At 42.3% G+C, this 27,105-nt stretch overlaps 1 protein-coding gene across 1 annotated transcript; it reads left to right on the plus strand.

The window, feature by feature from the left end:
• On the plus strand, positions 1-25,691 carry Vxn (vexin). Its single transcript, XM_027932918.2, has 6 exons — positions 1-67; positions 4,309-4,364; positions 13,427-13,580; positions 18,845-18,906; positions 22,085-22,176; positions 25,103-25,691. The coding sequence occupies exons 1-6, from the start codon at positions 1-3 to the stop codon at positions 25,284-25,286; spliced, it is 615 nt and encodes a 204-aa protein (XP_027788719.1). The 3' UTR covers positions 25,287-25,691.
• Positions 25,692-27,105: the final 1,414 nt, after the last annotated feature.

Here is a 27,105-nt window from a genome sequence, read left to right on the forward strand (position 1 = left end):
ATGCATCAGATCTACAGCTGCAGCGATGAAAATATAGAAGTTTTCACCACTGTGATTCCTTCCAAGGGTGAGTACAATTGCCCTTGACTGTCCCTCACCTAGCGTGGCATCTGATGCGGGAGGGTGAGGACCCTCACGTGCTGTTTTACTACGGGAGGGGGGGGACCCTCGGGGCCCTGAGGTCGGATGATGGGTCCTCGGTTTGGATGGTATTGGTTTTTTTTTTTTTTTTTTCTTTTTCCTTGTTAAAAGGAGACACAAGGATAAACATCAATCATTGCCAAACAATCATCTATCAAGGGGGAGGGACATGAGGGCTGTTCCATACCCGTTTCGCAGGAACTCAGTCCCGGCACCCCAACAGGCGGAATGGAAGTGACAGCCAGTCATTGTTAAGGAAACAGGTACGAAAACCAAATTCCCAGGACAGTTAGACAGATTCATTTTCTCCAGGGAGCAACTGGCTTCTGAAAAGAGAACCAGCTGGCTCAAAAGTATGATTTCTAACTATGCCATCAAAGGCTTCCAGCAGCGATCTGAAGTCCAGCGAAGCAGTTGAATAGTGTCCGGACCCCATGCTGGCCTCCCCGCAGAACCCCCCGGGGTCACCCTGCCTAACCCGACCTGGCCCTGCATGCCCAAAGGTGCATGACCTTATCGGCCCTTTATCAGCGTTAAGTCCCGGGAAGGGCTTTGTGTGAGCTCAGTGGATCCAGAAGGTCCCTCCTGGGCAGCTCCCTCACCCCTCCAAAGCAGGAGGCCCACTGTCCTATCGCCTCTGCTCCAGCCCTGCAGACCCTGTTCTGCCCCGAGAGCCCCTGGCTCAGGCTTAGCCCCGGTCTCATTGTCAGACGTGAATGAAGAGGGCTGGATGTTTGCTGGTAGTGTGAGACCTCATTCAAACAATTCCTTTCTTGCTCTTCTTCCTCCTGTATCAGCCTCCGACAGGGCCAGGGCCAGGGCTCAGGGCGGGGGGAAGGGCGAGCCTCAGCCTGGCCACAAAGAGACAGCCCACAGAATAAATCAAGCTTGAGACATCTACTTCCAGAGAGACAGAGACTGAGAGACAGAGAGAGAGGAATAAAGAGCTGGGAGTCTGCCCAAGTGTAGGAGTTGAAATTTTCCCTGCAGATCCTGAAAGTCAAAGCTGACCCTCTGACCCAGCAGTTCCATTTTAGGGTAAAAAGCCCAGGGGTACTCTCACTTGTGAATGCTCACAGTGGCATCCATACTAAGAGGATAAAAATGGAGAATAACCTAAATGTCCATGAAAAGGGGAATGGATAATGTGGTGCCATCAAAATATGGAATTCTCCACAGTGGTCCACAAAAAAAAAAAAAAATGAAATAGATTTATGTAGGGATGGACATAAATGAATAATTTTATTTTATCTTTTGCGATGCTGGGGAGGCAGCCTACTAGGCAAGCATTCTGCCACTGAGCTCTGCTACTAGCCCTATAAATGCATGTTGAGTAAGGAGGTGAAAGAAGCAGGTTGAGAAATTATACATGAATGAGAGCATTTCTGTAAATTTGGAAATACAAAATATTATTTCTGGATACATATCTGGAGAAAAGTATGAAAACAGACCAGAAAGATATAGATAAAATTGGTGATCTCTGTAGCCCTGAGGAAAGGGAGAAGTAGAATCATGAGATGTTTAGAAAGGGAACCTAAATTTTCCTCTGAATTTTACTTCTTTTATGAGGAGAAAGCAAATTGGAAGCAAAGAGGAAAATAATGTCTTTCTTCTGTAATTAAAAATTGTTGAAAGGGAGAAAAAGTCAGAGATAGAGTGGTTAAGAGACTGCTGCCACTTCTGTGCTAATGTGATCTTGACTAAGCTACTTGACCTCTCTGAGTTTCCACTTCTGTAAAAGTGAGCAACAGAACTCTAGCTCCCAGGATTATTAGCATGGGGAATCAATGAGTTAATATATTAAGTGTCTAGAACAGTAGCTGACATGTAGTAAGTACCGGTGAATACATCACTTACAAAGTGATTTCTATTTTTACTGTAAGTGGAGCAATGAATATATTCAAAGATAAATATTTAATACTGTATTCCTTCCTTGCCTTTTCATTCATGACCTCTTCCCAGTACTAAACCCAGTACTCATCCGTATTCACAGACATTTCACAGCTCAGAAAGTTCCTCTCTAGAAAAGGAGTATATTTGCAGTTTTCCACTGGATCATAAATGGGAGTCCCCACCCCTACCCCCTTCCACTTCTCTGCCTCTTGTGGCTTCTCAATGCCTTCAAGCAGAAGGGCTCTGGGTGAAGGAAGCTGGTGCCAGCGACCTTGAGTCACTGCTGATGAGAGAGGTTGCGACCCTTCCTCACATCCCCACATGTCCTAACTGCAGAAATGAAAGTTGTCTTGACTTTACCTAACAGGAGTCGCCCTCCCAGATGGGCCCTTTCCCAAAGGCAGTGGATCAGCCATGATTATCAATGTGCAATAACCCAAACTTGCCAGGCATAAGTTGGGCAGTGCAGCCTAGTGGTTACAAATCTGTGCTTTGTTCCACCATTAACCGAGTGGCCCCTCAGTGCCCTCAGGATCCCCATCCCTACAGTGGAGTTATTGAAGAGTGCGAATCTCCGTGTGAGCCAATATTACATCTACCACGTATCACATTCCTTTTTCCAAGACACACATGTTGGGCTTGGTCTAATATCTACATATTCAAAACTGATCCGTCTTGATACCTCACAAAATACTGCACTAGAAAATGCTGTGGTGTTTCTAAAGTGTTTTAAAGACACAGGACATGGGCCAAATCTGTAACTGAGAGCATGTGTGTATGATCACTTTGTAGACAAAAAAGAGAGCCCTTTAAGGAAAAGATTTTTTACAGACACAATTCACAGTAAATACAAAAGATAAAGGTTGTGGTTTTACTAAGAAGTTGCACCAGAAGTTACTTCCTGAGCTACACCAGAGTGGATTCATTTCTAGGTGGGACAGTACTGTGGCATCAAAAATAATTCTTTTGGGGATAAGCAACAATAGGGAGGGAGAGGTGAGGGGAATCAGGGAAGAGCAGGAGGAAATGGGGAAGTTTTGGGAGAAGCAGAATGTCTAGCAGAATGCTACACTCTCCAGACATTGACCTACCACCTGTCCTTATCATGTTAGCAAAGTCCTAATAATCACCATTAATTTGTGGGAACTTGCTCTTTGCCAGGTCTGGGCAAGGGTTTATGAAGTTCAGTTCATTTAATCCTTGACAGAACATTCTGAATTAGAAGCCATTGTTATTCCTGACATGATTATTTCCTGTCTTACACATGAGAATAGTGAGGCTTCCAGAGGGTGAGTAAGTTGCCTATCACACAACTGGCAAGTGGCCAAGTTCAAATTCACACCCAAGTAGAGGAAATCTGGAGTCTGGGCCATTAACCAGCACACTGTCCTTCAGGCTGCAGGCTCTAAGGGCTTTGCAGAAGATAACAAGGATAGCACTCATATGTCACTTAACGGATATGTGATAAGAAGTCGAAGTCGTTTCAGTTCTAAGCAAGATAGGGACGTGGTGGGATTTCAGTTCCAGTAAATTGCCCTAGCAGTAATGTAGAAAATAGATGCCTAGATGTCTCCATTTCCAATAAAATTCACACTTTTTTCCAACAAATTAATATAAATTTTTATGGTTAATTGATTTCTTTAAACTTTTTTAAAAATTGTGGTAAAATATACATGTCACAGAATTTACCACTTTAACCATTCTAAGGGTGTTGTTCAGTAGCATTATATACATTCAGTGTTGTATGACCTTCATTGCCATCTATCTTCAGAAAATTTTCATTGTCCTAAACTGAAAACCATGTTCTCACTAAACATAACTCATCATTTTCCCCATTCTCCCAGTTCCTTGTAACTTCCATTCTACTTTATACCTCTGTGAATTAGACTACTCTAGGTATCTTGTGTAAGGGAACAATAACAGTATTTGTCCTTTTGTGTCTCACTCATTTCACCCAGCACTTTTCAAGAGTCATATGTAGCACATTTCAGAATTTCATTCCTTTTCAAGGCTGAATAATATTTCATTGTATGGCTATACCACAATTTGTTTATCCATTCATCTGTTGATGAGCTGAGCATTTGCATTGAGTTTTAGCTGTTGTGAACAACACTGCAGTTAACTTTGGTGTAGTCAAGCCAAGTAATATTTTAAATTGAATGGAACCCTGCCTTTTCCCATCCCCTCCTCTATGACCCTGTTTTGAATCCAAACCACCTCAATGTTTTTAGGGTCATTCTCTAAAACTTTTTTTTTTTAAATCTCTCTTTGCAGTGTCCAGTCCATCCAGGAGAAGAGTCAAAAGCTCTCAACACCTCTTGACCAAAAATGTAAGGAAACTTTAATTTTGATCCTCTTTGGCTACCTTTCATTACAAAAGCAATGCTGGCTTCTTTACCCCTCTGCTGTCAACAACAGGAGTGTTCTCTATGCCCCGTGTGCTATTGCTGCATTTTGTCCTGCACTTAGCTGAGTAACTGACAAATGTCAACCAGATACTAAACAGCCCTGAAGTGGACTCCCCTGCTCTGTTTTCCCCAGACACAAAGTGTAAACCCCGCTTTACATGCACATTTTGTTCTTGGTTAAAAAACCGAGTCCATGGCATGGACATAGCATCCCTGACCTAAGGGTTTTCCTATTGCTGGCATTACAGTTCCATTTATCACTATTAGAAATAGCACAGCAATGAACTTACCTGTGAAACATACGATTCTTTTGGATTAATTCCTTGGTGCATAGATCTCAAAGTAGCATTAACGAGTAAAGTTCCATTCCAAGAACATGCATACAAATATACCTGCACACGTTCATCAAATATTTGCATTTCTGCTATGTGAAAGATATTGCACTAGATGCAGGGATTCGTGTTTTTGAAATACAATTTCTGCTTATAGTTTTGCCACGTCCTTCCAGAAATTCTGAACAACTTTTGGGCTTCTAGCAACGCTTTCCATTTACCTCCAACTTTACCAACATTGGCTTTCATTTTTTATAATGTCTTGCTTCTCTAATATGTATATGTAGTAACTTGAAATTAGTTTACAGCTCTTTAGAGCCTAATAATGTTATGTGTTTTGCATTTTATATATCCATTTCTTTGTGTAAAAACTGTCCATATACCTTTGTACTTTAAGAGGGAAACTTATTGCTTCTTAGTTATACTAGAGTTTCTATTTCTATCACAATTTTTCATAAAATACTATTTTGATTTATTAAATATGTCAAATTTTCAAAGCCTATTCTCTATTCAGAAAAAAAATAAGTACTGGGAATGATATCAGGTTTTACTTTAAATATAATGCTTTTAATTTTAAAAAGCAGTATGTGACCATTATAAAATGTCAAACATTACAAGATATAAAATATAGGATCACAAAATCCTGAGATGCTATAGAACATAATGGTTAGCTATGTGAACTTTAGAGTCAAATTGCCCAGTTTTAGATCCCAGTTCTAAAACAGGCATGGTAGTGCATGCCTATAATCCCAAAGGCTTGGGAGGCGGAAGCAGGAAGATTGAAATTTCAAAGCTAGCCTCAGCAACTTGGTGAGGCCCTAAGCAACTTTGTGATACCTTATCTCAAATTTTTAAAAAATAAAAATAAAAAGGGCTGGGGATGTGACTTAGTGGTTAAGCGCCTCTGGGTTCATTCCCTGGGTTAAAAAAAAAAGAAATCCCAGTTCTATCAATCTGTAGTTATGTGACCGTGAACAAGTTGCTAGCATTAAAGTAGGGATAATAAGCATACATATCTCAAGAACCATGGAAAGGAGAAAGTGACTTAAAATATACAAAATGTTGAGTTTGGAGACTGACACATTCAGTAAGCACTGGAAGTTTTTTAAGTGCATTTTCCCATATATTATAATTATACTATATCATCTAATAATATATTGTTTTGCAATTGCTTTTTTATTTCACTTAACAAGAGATCTTGAACATCTTTCCATGCCAATTAATAACCTGTAGATCAACCAGGTCCTGTGGCACACATCTGTAATCCCAGTGGCTCAGGAGGCTGAGGCAAGAAGATCAGGAGTCCAAAGCCAGCCTCAGCAAATTAGCAAGGTGCTTAGCAACTCAGTGAGACCCTGTCTCTAAATAAAATACAAAAAAAAAAAAAAAAAAAGGGCTGGGGATGTGGCTCAGTGGTTTTGCGCCCCAGTACCAAAAGGAAAAAAAAAAAAAAAGGCAGTTCTACCCATTCTTAGTGGCTACAGAGTATTCCAATGTATAAAATGAATGTAATATTATTTACCAAGCCAAATCTGGATGCTTTTCGTTTCATTATTTGACCATGTCATCCATAAATAGCATTCCTCCATTTTTTTTCTATTAAGAAAATGCCACAAGGGGCTGGGGTGGTGGCTCAGTGGTAGAGCACTTGCCTAGCATGTGTGAGGCACTGGGTTCAATTCTCAGCACCACATATAAATAAATAAAAGGTCCATTGACAACTAAAAAAATGTTGTAAAAAAAAGAAAATGCCACAAGAAATATTACTGAAAATATTTTTATTTATTTATCTTCAAAATGTTTTTTTAAAATTTTTTATTTGTTCTTTTTAGTTATACATGACATATATATATATGGAGTATAACTTCCCATTCTTGTGGTTCTACATGATGTGGAGTTACACTGGTCGTGTATTCATACATGAACATAGGAAAGTTATGTCTGGTTCATTCTACTGTCTTTCCTATTCCCATGCACCCTCCCTTCTCCCCCATTCCCCCTGTCCAATCCAGTGACCTTCACTCTCCCCCTCCCCCATTGTGAATCAGCATCTGTATATCAGAGAAAACATTTGGTCTTTGGTTTTTTGAGATTGGCTTATTTCACTTAGCATGGTAGTCTCCACTTCCATCCATTTACTGGCAAATGCCATGATTTCATTCTTCTTTGTGGCTGAATAATATTCCATTGTGTATATGTACCACATTTTCTTTGTCCATTGACCTGTTGAAGGGCACCTAGATTGATTCCACAGCTTCGCTATTGTGAATTGAGCTGCTAAGAACATTGCTGTGGCTATTTCACTATAGTATGCTTGTTGCTGAAAGCTCGGTCCTTGTCCCCGATGCCAATCCAAACATGAGGACACAAGTTTTGAGAAAAAGGAAAAAGATAGTTTATTGCTTTGCTAGCAAAGGAGAAACACAGGGGATTCCTGTCCCAAAGGCTGTGATTCTGTCCATCAACAGGAACAGGTTTTTTTTTTTTTTTTTAAAGAGGTAATTCAGAGAAAATGAGATTAGGGAGGAGAGATCAGGAAGGAGAAGGTTAGGGTAAAGAAGATCAGGGAGCAGAAGATTAGGGAAAAGAAGGTCAGGGAGAAGAAGGTTGGGAGGAAAAAAAAAAAAGACATGTAAGTTTCAAAGCCACAAGGGATATACTCAAAGCATCAAGTGAACCCTTGTTACATGCTGATTTTAAGTCCTTTGGGTATATGCAGAAGAGTGAGATAACTGGGTCAAATGGTGGTTCCATTCCAAGTTTTCTAAGTAATATCCGAACTGCTTTCCAGAATTATTGCACCAATTTGCAGTCTCACCAGCAATGTATGAGTGTTATCTTTTCCCCTACATCCTCACCAACATTTATTGCTACTTGCATTCTTTTTTTAAAAAAAATATTTTTTAGTTGTACACATACCTTTATTTATTTATTTATTTTTATGTGGTGCTGAGGATGGAACCCAGGGTCTCGCACGTGCTAGAGGCGAGCGCTCTACCTCTGAGCCACAAACCCCAGCCCTCCCACCACTTGTATTCTTGATGATTGCCGTTCTGATTAGAGTGAGATGAAATCTCAGTGTAATTCTAATTTGCATTTTTCTAATTGCTAGTGATGTTGAACATTTTTTCATATATTTGTTGACCATTTGTATTTCTTCTTCTGTTAAGTGTTTTTTCTTCAAAATGTTTTTGAAGACAAATTTATAGCTATGGAAATGCTGGGCCAGAGAATATGAATGTTGAAAACAAATTATAGCCATTGCTGAGTGCCTAACAACTTTTTTTTAAAGTACCTTTTCCAGAAGAGCATACCAATACAGCATGGTATCAATGCTGTTAAACTTTGACAATTTGATAGGTGATGAAAATGTCCTAGGGTTTTAATTTGTATTTCTTTATTTTTAATGTAATTCTTCTTTTCATAGATTTATGGATCATGTCAATATTTTCCCTCTATGGGTTTCTTATTCATGTCTTTTTTTGGAGGGGTCAATTGCATGCCTTTTTGTAAAGACTTTGAGAATATTTTACACATTAAGAAAGAGAGGGCTGGGGTTGTGGCTCAGGGGTAGAGCGCTTGCCTAACATGCATGAGGCATTGGGGTCGATCTTCATCACATCAACACATAAAAATAAAAATAAGATACTTTGTCCAAAAGAAAAAGATATTGTGTCCACCTAAAAACTAAAAAATAAATGTTTTTTGTTTTTAAGAAAGAAAGAGAGGGGCTTTTAATAGGTAGAAAATTTGACTGTAGGGCACAAGATTCTATCTATTTCATGCTCCCAAAGTCTAGAAGGAAAGTTCTTCTGATCTTCTAGAAACAGTGGGAGAGGTACTGCCCAAAATGGAAAGGGAAAGAAATGCTTGAAGGTAATTTAGACCTTAAGGCAATTTCACAGATCTTTTGGTCTTTGGGTGGAGAAGCTTCTTGTTTTCAAATATTCATTCGCCCTCAGGGCGGGCAGCTCAGTGATGCCCTCTGCCTCTGAGCTCTCCTCTGAATCTCTAATTTCCCCTATCAGTTGCCCAATCCCTCCTCTGCTTTTAAAATCCAATCCCCAGTTACACAGCACAGGCAAATTAAAAGAGACAGGCCTCTTATTCCACCTCCACCTCCCTCTTTTACAGACGGAGATAGTGAGTCCCAAGAGAAAAGAATTGTCTCTGGTCTCATTTCCCCAACCAACTGGCTCTTGGTCCTATTTTTCCTCTGGAGTCCTTTTTGTCTTCTCCAATTTGGTGGTCTGGGAGCAATTCTGATTGATTATCTTGCCTGGGAAAATTCATCTTATTTTGCAACCCTACCAATCAATATTTACAACTTTCTTTGGCTGGGAATTCTTGTTTGTGTCTCCTCCCACCCCTTGGGCTACTGTGTGGATGGATGTCAGTTTTTTCCTATACAAATATCTATTTCCTCTCTGAGCTATCTTAACGCCAGGGCTTCCTTCTTCTCTGACTCTTCCTGAGTTACATCTTTCCCTAAATCTAGGGCACAGTCACATGTTTCCCTAGACAGTCTGATCTGTGTCTGTTTGTCTGCCTGTATATCTGTCTTCTTTTATTCCTCCCTCCTTCCTTCCTTCCTCCGTTCTTCCTCTTTTTGATACTTTGGCTACTTTATTTACATCTTTATCATACTGATGTCCAGGGATGTCACAGGAGTAGCTCAAGGGAATAGACTTATACAAAGGAATGGTTCAGTTAAGCCTTTTGGCATGATGGAGCCACTTCCTCTGTGATTCACAGCCTCTTCACAGTGAGCAGAATGGCTGTCATCAGGAAAGATGGAAAAACGAGATTGCAAATGTTACATTGTCCCCAGATTTCAAGCTTGTGGGGGAGGGACTTGTGCAATGAGCTCCTGATTTTTTTGAAATGCACTGAGCAATCAATTACACTTGAAAATTCTTATCTGGATGTAGGCACTTGTGTGGGTTTATGCAGAGCATTCACTTAGGAGGCATGAAACCATGGTTCACATTGGCTCTGTTCCTTACAGCCCTGTGACCTTGGTAAGGCACATGACCTATCTTGGCCTCATTTTTCCTCTGTATAAAATCAGAGAATTGGATTAGAACATTTCTGTGGATCTTTTCAGCCCCAAATCATGATGAATCTCCACCATCTAGGTATTGACTGTCTTTCTAACTCCGTACCAGCTCTCCAGACTGGCAGATAAGCAGAAGTGTAGATCTCAGATGTCAGAGGAGGAAATGAATCCTGAGGCTTCTGGGTTAGCCTGCATCTTTGCTCTTCCTATTTCTGACCTCTCCAAGATCAGCAGGGATGCATCAGTTTATTATACTAATGCTTGTGGTTCCAATATATTCCCCTATTTCAGTAAGCATTTTAATGACCTAGGAAAGGAAAATTCTAGCATTAAGACCTTTCCCTTTCTCTTTCTTCCCCATTGATATCTGTCAATACCATCCTACCTCTCTAATCTTACCCCTATTCTCAGGGTACTAAAAAGTCTGCTCTCAGGCCACTTTGTTCTAAGATCACCAGTAACAAGCCCAGACTACGTGCTATAGACCAGAACATGAACCAGGCTGTCAGGAGACTGCTATTGGCACTTGGGGGAGGGGCTGGAGAAGATACCCTAAAGAGGCGCTTGGCCCTAAGTGGTGACCTGGGAAGTAGCTGGTCTCACCTCCACCCCAGGAAACTTCCTCCATCCACCTGTTCTCCTACCTCACTGTGGCATCAGGAACTGTGTAGGGAAGGGATAGGAAAGTGGTATTTCTTGTTCCTGCAAGGGAACATTTGCCTCCCCTTCAAAGGAGGAAATAACGGAAAGCAGTGGTGCCTTCTCATAGACTCCCCAGGTTTTCCCATCCTGCCTCACTTTCTCCTTCTACAGGATGGGTGTGAAAACACCACCCAGGTCCTCACTCCTCCTCCCAGAGGAATGCTGGGCGTGTGGAAATAAAATCAGGCACCCCTGTCATGAACAGTTGACAATGAAGAGCCCTGACAGTGCCAATGTATTACAATAATATTAAAGATTTAATTTTTCTCCACTGCATTGAAATGCTACCTTGTTCTCATATTTTTAAAAAAAAAATTCATTCATTTTTGCTTCATCATCCAGTAAAAGCAACAGCACTGTTTATGTGTGGACAACTGAAAGGGATCCTCATTCTGTCCTGGAGATTTACATTTCCAGGGGTTCCTGATGCCACACAGTACACGTGTCCAGGGGATAGGGCTCAGAACTACCACCATTAATCCAGAAAATTCCAGATCCTGGGTAACATCATGGCAGAGATCAGTGCTACAAGGAAGGAAGGAGAGTGGAGATGAGCAGCTCACACAGAATGTGAGTGTGGTGCACTCACCACTGATTGACACACACACACATGAGCTGGCCCAGGGGACCAGTGCTACCCTCAGCTGCACTGAAGGCTTGCTGGAAACCCAACACGATCACCACTTTCTGCACTGCCTCAAGGGAAAAATAAAAGGGATTTTCAATGCCAGGGAAGAATCCTAAATGCTCCTGAATTTTCTTCAGCTTTTTCCAAGGCACAGAATGAGAGAGTTTGGGTCCTAAAATGGACCCAAGATGATTGAGTAACCCATTTAAGACCAAATGTGAGCTACGTCCATTTTTTTTAAGCAAAAGACTATTTGTGGTAAAGTAAAGCAAAGAGTGACAGCTTCTCTTATATTCCTCTGTGGGTGACATAAAAATCTGGCCTTCAGAAGACTTAAAACCACTCTCAGTGCTGTAGATAAATATATGGCATGAAAAAAAGAGCAAAATGTGCTACTAAAAATCCTACTAATGGTGGACTTTTACTATGCCTCAGTTCAGCAAGGGTCAGCACTAATATCCCCTTTCCACATAATTATAAAGTGTCAGAATTGAAGTATGAACTCAGGTTGGCCTGACCCCAAATGGAGTTTTTATCTTCATTAATAATCTGATAGCAGGGAGGAAATAATTATTGTCTTAATTTACATTTAATTATTAATGGTGTTCAGTATCTTTTCATGCTTATTGACCATTTATATTTCTACTGTCAATTACCAGATCATACCTTTGCCTCATTTTTCTATATCTTCCAAATCTAATTGATTTGTAGGAGTTCTATGAATATAGAGGTAATTCTCCATTATATGTAACAAATGTTATATTGAGCTATATTCTACTCTAGTGTTAGTTGCTGTTTAATATATGGTTTTGATCTGCTGGTATTCATTTCCAGAAATGAACAGAGATCTATTTTCCCTAAAGGTCTGATATTTATTCCAATAATATTAAAGATTTAATTTTTCTCCACTGAGTTTAAATGCTACCCTATTCTCATATTTTTAAAAAGCCATTCATTTTTGCTTCAGCATCCTCCAAAAGCAACAGAATTGTTTATGTGTGGACAACTGAAGGGGATCTGCCAGAGGCTAGACTGTAAAGAGATGAAACTGTCTGCCTCACTCACAAATGCACAGTGAGTCCAAGATCTGGTACAGACTGTGCCCTTGCAGGACAGCTGTGGATGGAAGAAGCTAGTGAATGGGTGAATGCAGACCTCAGCAAAGCTGCAGAATATTGGAGGTTCTAATGAGGTTCAAGGAGTGAGGACATTCAGAGTGAATGACCCCAGTGTCCTGGATATGGATAAAATATGCAGGATCTGAGCCCAGACTCTAAGACTCCCTTCATGACTCCCCATATTAAGATAAAATGGCTGCTATTATTTGTCTCTGGTTTTTACATGTAAATTATTTCAATGTCTTAAGTATATTTGTCCTTTGGTATCCTCAGTATGGGTACCCCCTGGGATACCCAAAATTTACAATGTTCAAGTTCCTTATATGAAATGATGTAGTATTTCCATGCTCCATAAGCTCCCTATACGCTAAAGCATCTGTAAATTACTTGTTACATAAAACAATGAAATGCTACGTAAAAAGTCGTTCTACTTATTATTTAGGGAATAACAAGAAAAAAAGACTGTATATGTTCAGTAATGACACAATTTTTTTTTCTTGGATGGAACCCAGGGGCACTCTACCGCTGAGCTACATCCCACAGCCCTTTTTATTTTGAGATAGTGCCTCAATAAATTGCTAAGGCTGGCCTTGAACTTGTGATCCTCCTTCCTCAGCCTCCCGAGTCTTTGGGATTACAGGCTTATGTTAACGCTCCTGTTTTGCCAGCAATTTTTGTTTGCTTTCTTGTTTTCTTTTTTAAAACCTGAGAATCAGTTGGGCCTCAAGTCTCTTCCTAGTTCTTCCTTCCTCTAGAGCATCCAAAAACCTTTCGCTGCATAAACAAGGATGTTGGCCATTTAGCTATAAAGACCATAAGACCCTGGTTTCCAGACCATCTTCCCTTCAAATAGCCTGTCCTGTTATCAAAACACCTCTGGCCATGGAGCAGCTGTCCTGATGGCCCAGGCACACAACTGTAGAGGGACCTCCAGAACCCTCACTTTCTTGCACCATGACACTATTTGACAGTCTGAAGTCAAGTTTTGTACCCAATCTTTCTTGCTGCTCCTAGCATGCACTGGAATGAGGAAGTCTGCAAAAATCCTTGTCCATACAGGGTCCATCTTGCAAAGCTCCAGTGCTGGGGCCGCAGGTCTTGAGTCCGGAGAGGAATAAGCTGACTGTCCCTTTTCCGCCCGGCAGGTGGTGATCGAGTCGGACCTCTACACTCCCCGGCCGCTGGAGCTGCTGCCTCACCGCAGCGACCGTCGGGATGCAGTTGATGGCCGCAGGTTCGGCCGGCTGCAGAACGCTAGGCCTCCAGGGGCGCATCCCACCAAAACCCCCGCCAGACCTGGTAAGTGAGTCCCAGGCCCGGTTCCTAAACCGCGCTGCGCGCAGTGACCTCCATAGAGCAGGTTGCACGCCTATGCGTCCTGTCTGGTGTTTTCCAAAGGTCCATGTGTTCCTCTGGCAGCCTCAGGCAGGCCAGGTGAGCAGAGCACCTTGGGCGTGGGGCGCCAGGTGAGCCAACATCTGCGCCTTTCCCACACAAATGCTGTTTCCACTAGGAAAGCACCTGCTCTCAGGCCTCACCCCCACCGCAGCCCTACATCACCTGCCTATAAAACACTGGCTTCTGCCTGTGCACCCAGTGAAGTTGCTCTTGTCTACCATCTTGCTCCTCAGGGAGCAGTGCTGTACTCAGGGGATGCAAATCTTTACGCTCAGGGACATGAAAATCTTGACCCATGAAGCGTGAAGAAGTGAAGGATGCTCACATTATTTACTTAACTCGTGTGTGTGTGTTTGCCAATTTACCAAATTTGACTTAATCTATAAAAAGAATTTAGGGGCAAATCTGTTTTGGAAACTGGAAACTTAACAATCTTACCTTGGTGGTTTTTTGTTTGTTTGTTTGTTTGTTTGTTTGTTTTTTGTTGTTGTTGTTTTATTTTGTTTTTTATAAATGGCTTCCACCCAAACAGTGAAATGGGATTCTGCCTGTGGCCCACTCAAGTCTATGATGACATTTAGCCTTTAATTTTTTGCAGGTTTAGGATATTTCTGTTATGCCTACAACCTGAAGTTATTCATATTTTTAATTCCAAAAATACAAAATAGAAAGTTTAGGGTGTCCTTCTCAAAACTTTTGTGCATTAACAATGTTATATTCTATAAGAACTGCAATAAGACTCCCTTGAGCGTGTCCCTTCACCCATCTTCTCTTCCCATCCACTCATGCGGCTCCTCTTGTTTTCATTTTCCCTGGTTGGGTGCTAGGCTAGACGTCTAAAGTTTCTTTGGTCACTAAGAACCTGATCCTGCCCTTATAACTCTATGTATAAAAACACTCAAATTGAGCTCCGGTTAAGTGATTGTATATATGTATATGTATGTGAAGTGAAGGCATTAGGAAAACCACAATCTGCCTTGCAAATTAAGAGGAGATGATAAGATTTTTCTCTGTGTCTATGTATAGGTGAGTGGGTGGATGCATGTGCGTGGAAAGAGAAAAAGAGGCAGAATATTTCTATTTGCTACCAAATTGAAGTGAATTTAGAGCCATGCTTCTCAAAAATTAGTGTGCAAAAGAATCACCTGGGAGTCTTGTTTTTATGCAGGATTCTAATTTAGGAGAACTAGGTGGGCTCAGAGATTTTATGTTTCTAACACACTCTATAATGTTGATGGTGCTGCTCCAGAGACAACAGATTGAATAGCAAGGATTTAGAGATGATCTAATGCAGTGGTTCTCAAAGTGGGCCCTGGGATCAAGAGCAGGAGCTGGAAGTTTGTTGGAAATGAAAACTTTATGGAATCAGAAACCTCCAGATTATGACACATCAATCTGTGTTTTAATGCGTGCGCGCACACGTGCACGCGTGCGCGTACACACACGATTCCTGTGCATGCTAGAGGCAGAGAACCTCTGATCTACTGCAGCTGCCCCTTTACCAATTTATAGAAGAGGAAACTGAAATTATAGAAACTGTTCGATTTACCCAAGGTCACACTGCTTGTTTGCCATAGCCAAGGTGAAATCTCAGGTCTCTGGATTCCCTAGCTAGTGTCCCTTCCCCCAGGGAATAATGTCTCCCCAACCATCTAGTTTTAGGGTCACTTTCAATACCTTTCTAAGTAATTTGTGTCAGCTTGGACTGCCGAGTCAGTCTTGAAAGACAAGAGCAACACGTGATGGAATGGAAAGAATCTGCCCAGCACGTGACAGTCAGCTCATGCAGGGATGTGCTAGTCAGATGTAAAAAAAAAAAAAAGGAGATTGAACTGGGCATTGATTCAATTCCTTCAGCCCCCAGTCTGATAGATTCCAGAGAGGATGGAAAGGAGGGAGCTTTTTTGAGACAAAGCCATATCCTGATGCTCTTCAAATAAAGGCTAGACACCAATCCATAGGTGTTGAGTCTCACTCCCTCCTCTCAGAAAGCTGTATATCTCTGAGGATCTTGGATCTAGGGATTTAGCTGTATATCTCTGAGGATCTTGGATCTAGGGACTTGCTTTTTTGTCTGAGCCATAGGAGAAGGCTCTTGGATGCTGTGGCCTTTTTACTTGGGAGAGAGATGCTTTGAGGAGACTTGGGAACCTCAAGGACTCTGAAGTCAGAAGACTAGGCAGGGAGCTCTCAGCATGAGACCTCAGGTGCTTGGAAAAGAGATAGTCTCACCTCCCAGGACTGGAAAAATCAGCTGTCTGTGGGACTGAATGAAATAAACCAGAGTACCTCAGAACCAGCTTGTTTAGACAAGTGGAAAGCTGCTTTCTCAGCAGGAGCTGCTATTCATCATGCCAGCAAGTCTGGAGCCAGTGAGGTCCTTAACACCCTCTTGTTCTGCCCCACTCCTTTATACGCTGAACACAGACCCTGTCAACTACTAGGTAGTTCTTATCTTGCCCTGTTATACTTACCTCAAGGTGCAGGATGAGATTCCCTGAATCTCAAGTATGTGGAGAACACTGTCCGTGAGGGGCCTCAAAATCTAGTCCCCCTCCCTCTACGAGGCTACCAGCGTAGTCCTCCTGAAGCAGAAATTTGCCCCCATCATCCTTGTGCTTTAAGCACCTCCCTCCTTCCCTCTCCCTCCTCCCCTCTAGGCCAACCTGGCCTCTCCCAGTCCACCTCTAGTGACACTCCTGTCCCCACCTTTCTATCAGTTAGGTAGATAGACTGAGCTGCAGTGTAATTCTGTGACACTTCTAATATTCCGCCTATCTGGACTTTCACTGGCACTTTTCGCTCTATGGCTTACCTTTCCTGTCTCTCCCCACCTGGAAAATGCCTTCTCTGGGTGGGGGTTGTAGCTCCAGGCAGAGCGCTCGCCTAGCACATGTAAGGCACTGGGTTCAATCCTCAGCACCACATAAAAATAAAATAAAAATATTGTGTCCACCTAAAACTAAAAAAAAAAGCCATCTCCTCCTACAGGCTGGGCCCTTTGGCCAAGCCTCCCCTAGGCCTGCGGGACCACCAAAGAGATCTCTTGACTACTCCATAATGACTTCCTTAGAATGGTTATGGATCTCTCTAGTTTCAGTTTCCTCAACTAGAAAGTGTAAACTATCATATTTGCCTCTTAGTGTTCCAGTAAGGATTAAATAAGATACAGTTGTCCCTTGGTATCCATGAGGCATCAATTTTGAGGTCCATTCATCTCGGATGCCAACATCCACAATTGCTCAAGCCCCTTATATAAAATGGTGTCATATTTGCAGATAACCTATACTCCTCCAGCATACTTTAAATCATCTCTAGATTACTTTTAATAATATAAGTGCTATGTAAGTTGCTTTACTATATGTTATAGGGAATGACAAGAAAATAAGTCTACTCAGCTGGGCACTGTAATCCCAACAGTTAGGGAGGCTGAGGCAGGAGGATCACAAGTTTGAAGTCAGCCTCAGCAACTTAGTAAGGCCCTAAGCAACTTAGCAAGATTCTGTTTCAAAAATAAATAGATAGATAGATAAATAAATAAATAAAATGGCCTGAGGATGTGGCTCAGTAGTTAAGTGTCCCTTCAATCCCTGATACAAAAAGAAAGGAGAAAAAAATCTATTTATAGTCAGTACAGAAACATTTTTTAAAATATTTTCAATCTGTAGGTATTTGAATCCACAGATGAAGAACCTGTGACTATGGAGGGTTCACTGTATTAATGATTTATGCTCATCACAGTGCCTGGCAAACAGAGACAAAGCTATGAGCTACTGTTATTAATGGCCATGCACCATTTGTTAAGTTTGATATCAGTAGTGTTAAAAGGTAACCCCCTGGGCTGGGGTTGTGGCTCAGCGGTAGAGCACTCACCTGGCATGTGAGAGGCCCTGGGTTCCATCCTCAGCACCACATAAAAATAAAATAAAGGTATTGTGTCAACTACAACTTATATATATATAAGTTGAAATAAACCAATATATATATATTGATAATCCTCTTAGATCAATTAAGTTTCGTAGAGTTGGGGCTGGGGCCGTAGCTTAGTGATAGAGTGCTTGATTAGGTACATAAGGCCTGGTTTGATCTCTAGAACAGCAAAATAAATAAATAAGAATTCTGTAAAGTTTATTTAGGCAAAGTGAAATAAAAAATGATTCAAGAATTGGTAGTTCTGAGAATTCCAAGCAACAACATGATCATCTAAAATTTATAGTTACTCAGGAAGCTCAGGAAGCAGGATTGCTATGTTGTGGCCAGCTTCAGCAACTTAGCAAGGTCCTCAGCAACTTGGTGACCCTCTCTCAAAATAAAATTTAAAAGGCTGGGGAATGTAGCTTAGTAGCACAGTAAGTACCACCAGGTTAATCCCCAGTAATGCAAAAGAAGAAGAAAGAGGAAAAAAGAAGCAGCTGTTGCAGGCTTCATGGTAGAAATTACAAGTAGATTAGGGCATCTAGAATAAACGTATTAGAAGAGTCTCTGCACATTCATCTTATGTAACCAATATCTCAGAATTCTGAACCAGTGAACTCCAGTTCTTCCACCAAATGGGCTGAACTTCCTACTGCAGATACAACTTCTCTTGCTCATTTCTAGAGAGGTGTCCAGAAGTTCCATGTTACCAAATTGATCCCAGGTATACAGACCTGATAATCTCTACCCTCTTGTGACCTGAGGTGACGCCTTAGAAAAGAAGGAGGAGCCTGACCACTTTCTGCAGGCAGACATAGTGCCAAGTGCTTCCACATGTGTGGTTCTCAGAAACTATTTTTTTAGAACAGTTTTAGGTTCATAGCAAAATTCAGCGGAAGGTGTACAGATTTCCCATATGTCCCCCTCCCACCTCCACACATGCACCCCTCCCCCAGCTACCAGCATCCCCCACCAAGTGATATGATTGTTACAATTGATGAGCCTTCATTGACACCTGGATGGTATGTAGATCTTAGTTCCAGCCCATGTCCCCCACCTCCAGAAGAGTGTCAGGGATGCAGGCGACTCCACTTGGCAGGGATCAAAACCTGACCTTACTCTCTGGTTTTGCTGCTTGAGAAATTCCCTTCTGTGATTGATTGGCTAAAAAAATAATAATTAATGCAGAACCAGGGGGAGGCAGAACTCTGAGTACCACTGAGTAATATCTTCTCTGTTCATCTTTGCAGTGGGGATTTCTGAACCCAAAGCATCAAATCTGTGTGGGAATCGAGCATATGGAAAATCGCTGGTAAGTAAAAAATAAGCCTGGTTAGTTAGAGCTGCTGTGCTTTAAACTTCTCACTATTTCTGTTTCTCCTGAGCCATGAAGAGAGACTAAGTGTCCTTTGCCCAGGCCTGAAGATTATTAGAAAAGCGGAACTGTGGTCTTTGCTCCTAAAGGCTATTAATTGACTTTGCTTTGTGTGCCTGTGGCACATCACTGACTGCTTCTCTATTCATCAAGAAATTCAGTTCTTAGGGAATCAGAAGCTGTGACCCAGCAGACAGCTCATATATGGGGGTGGGGGACGGAAACTGGCTTTTAGCATAATCCCCATCAGGTGAATGTAGCTAAGTGGCAGGTGCAGCAAGAGGGGTAAAGAGATATAAGGTTCTCAAACACCACAAAAAACACAAAACCCTAGTGTCTTAGTCAGTTTGTGTTGCTATAACAAAATAGCATGGACTTGGGGGCTTAAACAACTCTTCCTCACATTTCTGGAGGCTGGAAAATCCAAAATCAGGTGTCAGCAGATTCAGGTTGTGGTGAGGGCCCTCTTCCCAGAGTAAAGATGGCTGCCTTCTGGCTATGTGCTCACACAGCCTTTCCTCTGTAGGTGTTTGGAGACAGATCTCTGGAATCTCCTTTTCTTCTTATAAGGGTTCTAATACCACCATCAGCACTCTACCCTGATGATTTCATGTAAGCCTGATCACCCCTCATACTCTCCACCTTCCCATATCATCACATTGGGGTTTAGGCTTCAGTTTGAAAGAAACAGCCCACAACAACCAGCCATCTCAGTATAGAGACTTCTGAGGCATCTGCTAAAGGTCAAGTTCTCTCAAAGCACACTCTGGGATTTGGAGTTTGAAGTGCAAGATGCATATTAGGAATGAGTAACAGGAGTAAGGAGGCAGAGTTTGGTGGAGGGAGTGGCTGAACCATGATGCAAATCCAACATCTCCTGTCGGGGAACTCTAGGATAAGTATTCCCCACCAGGTGAATCTGAATTGAGCCAAAATGGTCAAGCTTTTATGGCCCCTCTTCACTCCACCTCAGCATAGCATGTGGGTTGCCCCTTGGGCGAGGTGACCCTTTAAAGAAGCCAAGAGCCTTCATATTCACCCTCTGTCCTTCCTTGAACAGGAATCAGGTGGTACATCTCCACATCTATCTCTTCTCCTATGTCATCTTCTGGGCTTGAATGTTGGGTTCTCTCTGGTTTTGCAGAGTCAGCAGTAACTGGAGTTGAAGTCATATCTGGCACCCCAGGCCCTTTCAGTCAGTGTCAGCTCCCAAGATGTATAGATGGTACAATGTGAGACCCCAGAGGTTGTCTGGCCAGCCCTTCCTCTCTATGGAACAAATTAGACAGAGATGTGGGTACATGGCTCTTGGTCTGGGCAGGATACCTAATCCAGGGATCTGATTTAAGTCATCAGTATACTAGGAAAACCACACAAAGGAGAGGAGGGGAAAGTTGTTATCAGGGCTTCTCCAAACTTAAACTCAGGGGAAAGTGGGGTGACCAGGCAGTTGATGCCTTAGGTTGTGACAGAACAGCTACCCTTGGCTGAGCCAGAGAAGGATCAAGGTTAAGGGGAAGAGAGTAGCTCATGACCTTGGATTACCTGCCCCCAGGCCTTCAGGTGGGCTCAGACAGCACCCTTGGCAGAGTAGCAGCTGCAGTAACTGGCCAGAGGGAGCTGGGGTGGTATAGAGTAGTGATAGGTATGAGGTGATAGTGATGAAGAGGAGGAAAAGGCAGCATTTCCTACAGGCCTGGAAACAGTGAGGCTGAGTCCCACAGTTCATTACCCTAGGGCAGGAGAGCAATCCAGAACCCACACAACTAAATCTGATTCAATACAGACATGCACTGGGTGAGATGGGACCAAGGAAAGAGGGGGAAAGGAGTGTGAACAAGGGCCTTTCCTCCAAAGCTAAGGGGCCGTGGGTGAACATTCGCAGGGCCACTGGCACCAAGGGGAGGATGTGCTTGGGAGGGACCACAAGGTGGCACAGTAACTCTGCCTACAACCTTTGGCCAGCTCAGGCGAGAAGGAGGTGGCAAACAGCAGTGTCCTTGACCGGGAATTTCCCAGTGATTTCAGGAATGTGATGACTTGAAGCCTTTGATCTGGCTTGGGGTGGAAGAACAAAGCATAATGTGTGTCCTTTGACAAGCAACCTCTGGACTTAGCTCTGGTTAGGCCATCAGTTAATTTTCAATTCAGTACATGCTCCTTGAGTCCTTACCACCTCCTGTAGAAGGGGCTACCAAATAGGTTAAGTCCCAGACTCTGCCACTCACCTTTCAATCTTTCTATAGACCAAGAGACTGGACACACATATGAAGCAAATGGAGAATTTAAAACCAGAGTGGGTGGGATGCCATAATGTGTCACATAGACAGTGCTCTGGAGAGTTGGAGACAGAGAAAGAGCCGCTTGGTCCACCAGGCTGAAGGAAGGCTTCCTGGAAAAAGTTGCCTTGAAGGACAGGCAGAGATGAGACCTTGATCCAGAGAGTGAAGGAAAAGATACAGAGCTGTGAATAGCGTTAAGGAATGCAGGTCCACTCCTGCAGGAACAGGAAGTGGATCTAATGACACATGGGGAATAGCAGAAGGCTGAGCTGCCATAGATAGGGTTGAATCCAGTGTTGTGGAACCTTCAAGAAACGGCTTCAGAGTTGGCCTCAGTCTGCCCTGCTGTGGAAAGTCATGGCAATTCCAGGATGTAGGGAAGGTCTGATCAACAAACAAGGAGATCTGAGGTAACTGTCCCTTGAAGGCTGCAGCAGAGCAATTGGAGAGGCTGACTGTAGTGTAGGCAGCTTGTTCCAAGCCAGAATCTGAAGGACTTGACAACCGACACAGATGATGTTGGTGGGAGGGTGACAGCTCTCATGTAAGATTGAGCAGCACTCAATTGAGAGACACTCAAGTGTCTCTAGGCCAGTGGTTCTGAAAGTGGGATCCCAGGACCAGCAGTACCTGGGACACTGTTTGCAATGCTGATGCTCAGGCACCCATCAGATCTGCTGAATCAGACTTTAGAGGTAGAGCCCAGTTCAGTTATCACAAGGCTTTTTAGGGCTAATACTGGACAAGGGTAAAAGCTATTGCCCAGGTAGGTGGTAGTTCCCAGGGTGGAACATGGACACTACTCAATTCCCTCTCCTTTCCTCACAACACAGATTCCTCCAGTGGCCCGGATCTCAGTGAAATCTCCGGCTGCACCAGAGGTGGCAGCCACAGGCTCAGAGAACGGAGCTGTTCTGGGGAGAGGGTAAGTACGGTGCCTTCCAGCCCTGCCAGGTGCAGGGCTCCCCACCCAGTCCTGGTCTTGTGCAGGAGAGTAACAGGTGGCCTGGTTTTCAGACTCTCAAAATACTAAAACAAAACCCTTGCCAGCTGTAGATTACCTTGTAATGAGGGACATAATCCTGGGTCTGGGTAGCGCCTCATCAACTGTTTCCCTGAGATTAAGCCGAAATGTTTTTCATGGTTTCCACTTCATTAACACCACTCTGTAGGCTTAAAGAATTGTCACTTGGGAGGGTTTTTGGTTAATTAGATGAATGTAATTTCAAGCCATACTCAGAACCTCCTGTTTACCCAATGATGTCAGAAATGCCTCATGAATTCATTTAGGGGCCCCTGCCCACAGGTAAAGAAATGTATAAAATACTGTGGTTTCAAACCAAACTATAACCCCAGTGCTCCTGTTAACTCTAATCCAGAGCCAGCAGCTAGGGTAATAGGAGTGGCTATTCCTCCAGTGCCTCCTCACTGCCTTCAATGCCTGAAGACAGCAAGAATCTGCAATTCATCTGCTTTCTAGCCTAGCAGTTCCACCCACTCCAACTTCAGGCAAGTTATTCTGCCCTCTACACCCTCATCTATTTAAAAACAAGCAGAAAGACAGGAGTACCCAACTAGAGTGCTTATTGTGAGAGCTGAATGAAATCATGTGCTGAGAGTTTAACTCAAACTGCTGTTAACATTGTTCAAGAAACTCCCAACCAGTAGTTGGGAAGCCATGTTCTTGGGGAAGTGTTCAGCACACATCCAAAAGACCACGTGTGAAAATATTGTCTTAGTCCATTAATTATTATTATTATTATTATTGCTACTAATAACACAATATTGCAGACTGGTTAAGTTATAAAGAAAATAGCTATTTGGTTCATGGCACTAGCCAAGGTCAAGGGGCTGCCTCTGATGGCTTTTTGGCTGGCAGAGCCCCTGGCAATAAGATATCACATGGCTAGAGATAGGGAACGTAGAAGAGACCTAGCCAAATTTTTTTTTTTTAGTATTTTTTTTAGTTGCTGATGGACCTTTATTTTACTTATTTGTATGTGGTGCTGAGAATTGAACCCAGTGCCTCACAAATACTAGGCAAGCACTTTTCCACTGAGCTACAACCCCAGCCCATCAAATTGTTTTTCTGGCACACCTAATCCAGAGATAACCCATTGATTGCACGAATGAATTAATCCTGAAGGCAGAGCCCTAATTACCTCTTGAAAGTATTGCCTGACCCCATCTCTTAATGTCTTTTTTTTCCTTGTGCTTTTTTTATTAAATTATTTATTCTAGTTTGTTATACATGATGTTAGAATGTAATTCATTTCATATTACACATATAGAGCACAATTTTTCAAGTCACTGGTTGTACACAAAGTATTTTCACACCATTTGAAGTTTCCCTATCCATTCATCTACTGAAGGCATCTGGGTTGGTTCCACAATTTAGCTATTGTGAATTGTGCTGCTATAAACATTGATATGGCTGTGTCCCTGTAATATGCTGTTTTTAAATCCTTTGGGTATAAACTGAGGAATGGGCTAGCCGGGTCAAATGATGGTTCCATTCCAAGGTTTCCAAGGAATCTCCATACTGTTTTCCAGATTGGCTGTACCAATTTGCAGTCCCACCAGCAGTGTATGAGTGTGCCTTTTCCCCCACATCCTCGCCAACACTTGTTGTTGTTTGTCTTCATAATAGCTGCCATTCTGACTGGAGTGAGATGAAATGTTAGAGTAGTTTTAGTTTGCATTTCTCTAATTGCTAGAGATGTTGAACATTTTTTCATATGCTTGTTGATTGATTGTATATCCTCTTCTGAGAAGTGTCTTAATGTCTAATAATGGGGATTAAATTTTTACATGATTTTTGGGAGGAAACAACCCATATTTAAATATAAATAATAAAAGCCAAATCATAGCCAGGCACATGCCTGTAATCCCAGCAAGTTTGAGGCCAGCCTCCACAATTTTGTGAGACCCTGTCTCAAAATAAAAATAAATAAATAAAAAGGGCTGAGGGTGTGACTCAGTGATAGAGCACCATGGATTCAATCCTTAGTTAAAAAATAAATAAATAAAAGCTATGTGTCATTCAATGTATTGGGACTTAACTGGAGAAAAGTTAAAAAAAAAATCATCATTTGGCTTGTATTACATCCTCGTTTACAAATCCTTCTAAGTGGTGATAGCTGTTGCTGACAGCTGAGTTCGAGTAGACCAGCACAAACTTCACTGTGCCTTAACAGAGGTCAACTTTCAGGTCCACATAGCTGCATGGCAAAGGGTTCTCAAATGACTCTTTCTCTCAACTCAGTTATTCTCATTCCTGGACCCCAGTGTTGAAAAGACCTCTATTTTTTGCCTAAAAGGAGCACCTCAGGAGATGCACATTTATTGAAGGTCTACAACATGCATGCACACGGATGCTTAATTACCTCATTTTCCTCTCCACAAACGCCCTAGGAATTAGGTGAAATTATCCCCACTTTGCATAGGAGGAAACAGGCTGATAAGTCACTTGCTTGAGTCCCCTAGTAAGTGGAAAGTAGGATTCAACCCCAAGGCAAACACTCTTTCAGTGGCTGATGCTTTGGGGAATTTGCCCTTTCCTCGAGATTTCTCATGTGGAGGTGGGAGGGGTGGGAAAATGGAGGCTTTACAAGGTCAGGCCCCAAAGATGGGGACAGGAGCAGAACATGAGATCCCATGACTCACTGTGCCAGAGTTATGTCCTCCCCATACCCTATAGGAGCCTCCCCCGGGGGGGATATTTTCTTGTGGGTCTCCCCCCCAAAAAACCCTTCAGCTCTGCAGAGCCTAATCACAGGATGGAGAAGCAGAGGAGGAGAGTGTCTGGTTCAGTGAAGTGATTACCTTACCCACCCCTGGCTTTTCTTTAGATCCAGACATCTCAAGAAGATGATGGAAGAGTATCCAACTCTCCCCCAGGGTGCAGAGGCTTCTCTGCCACTGACAGGCAGTGCCTCCTGCGGTGTCCCTGGCATCCTCCGGAAAATGTGGACCAGGCACAAGAAGAAGTCTGAATACGTGGGAGCCACCAACAGCGCCTTCGAGGCTGACTAGAGGTGACCCTTCCCAGGTGCCTTGCATTGGCCGAGGTTCACAGGACAGAGAAGAAAACTTGAGGATTGGGACTGAGCCACACTCACCTGTGCTAGTAGCTGGTCCAAACATCATCCTCCCTCACTGGCCAATCACCCAGCTTAGGGTGTGGAAAAGGAACAGTCCCTTGAAGGCAAAATAAAACTGTTGGTCTGAAAGTTACTTTGGGAGGTCATAAAGTTTATATCCCTATCTTTAGGCATAACTATACCAAAAGCAAACTTTGCCAGCCCATTTTTAAAATCTACAGGAGAGAACAAAGGCAATCCCTCTGTCTTCCTTGTGGGTTTTTCCAAAATGTATAATTTCTGGCATGAATGTAAAAGCTTAACCTTTGAGGGGTTTGTAAACCCCATGGTTCTCACACTTCCCATTTCATGTTTATATCACCTTGATGAGGTACAAATTCTAAGGACAAAGCACTATGTATCTACTTAATACTTCCAATATCTACCTGACAGTATCATCAAGATCATTTCTGATGGTCATTTGGCATGATTGCATGACTTCTTTGTTCTTTTATGTGCATTTTTTTTCTATAGAAAAACATTAAAATTAAATGTTAATGTTTTCTTAAGTGGTATAATCTAGTAGAATTGATAATACCTTGCTTTGGTCCAATGATTGTAACTTTTGAAAGTGCTTTCCCATCCGTTATCTCTTCTTATCACAAAGCCCCAGTTGGAAAAAAAAAATGATTCCCAGTCTACAGATGGGGAAATCAAGGCCTCCCCAGGTTATGTGAATAGACATATGAAGTGGTAGGATCATTCCCCAGATCCTCAAATTCCCTCAGCAGATTCCCTGCTGTGCTTACTCTAGCAACTGATTCGAGGAACTTTTTAAATGATAGGCAGGTGTCTCTGGGGACAACCATGAAGCAAAGAGTCTGATAAAGTTAGAACATGTAAGTGATCTGAATGAATTAGACCATTGCATATTGGACTGAACCAGGGGACATTGCCATTTCTATTGGTCAAAACAATTGAATATCCATATGGTTTAACCTAATATATAATATTATGCTTTCCTCTATCAATGGAAATGTCATCACCAATTCCATTTTCAACATCAACAGCCTTAAAATGATCACATAATAGCAATGGTAATAATAATTATCATTTATTAAATGCCTACTATGTGCCAGGCATGATACTGAGCACTTTATAGAAATTATCCTAATCTTTCTAACAACCAAATTAGATGGCTTTATCCATTTCATATGTAGATGCCAGTTCAAAAAGGTTAAATGATTATTCTGAAGGCACCTAACATACATGGGTGTCCAGCTTCAATGCTTGTATTATACATACTCCTTCACATGAAAGAGTTCAGAACATAGAGAAGGACTAGGGTTAGTAATCAGTTTTTGTCTCAAGCATTAAAGCTAATGGATTGGTAGAGGCTGCCTAGAGTGTGTGGAGAAGGGATCTGAATTGAAAGAGTCAGTGATGGATGGGTGATGCCTTGCCCATGGAGGGGATTAGTGACAGTGACAGTCCTCATCTGTGACCTGAACTCTGCCTCCAGAAGGCTTGTTTTCTAATTAAGAGGTTTAAATTAACTCAACCTATTTAATGAAATCAGAAATTCTGTAGTTAAAATTTAGCCTATGACTGTGTTGGAAATTGCTGTCTTTTGTACAAACTAGAGTGTGACCATTCTACATCTCAGACTCAAAGGATATTTCTGACTGTTGCACTGTGGTAACATCTTGCTTTGTGCTCTTTGAATTTCCTGTTTCTGTATCTCCAGGTAAATTCCCAGAGGTGTGGTGGTG

The sequence above is a fragment of the Marmota flaviventris genome, chromosome 15, assembly GCF_047511675.1.
Source record: "Marmota flaviventris isolate mMarFla1 chromosome 15, mMarFla1.hap1, whole genome shotgun sequence".
NCBI lineage: Eukaryota > Metazoa > Chordata > Mammalia > Rodentia > Sciuridae > Marmota > Marmota flaviventris.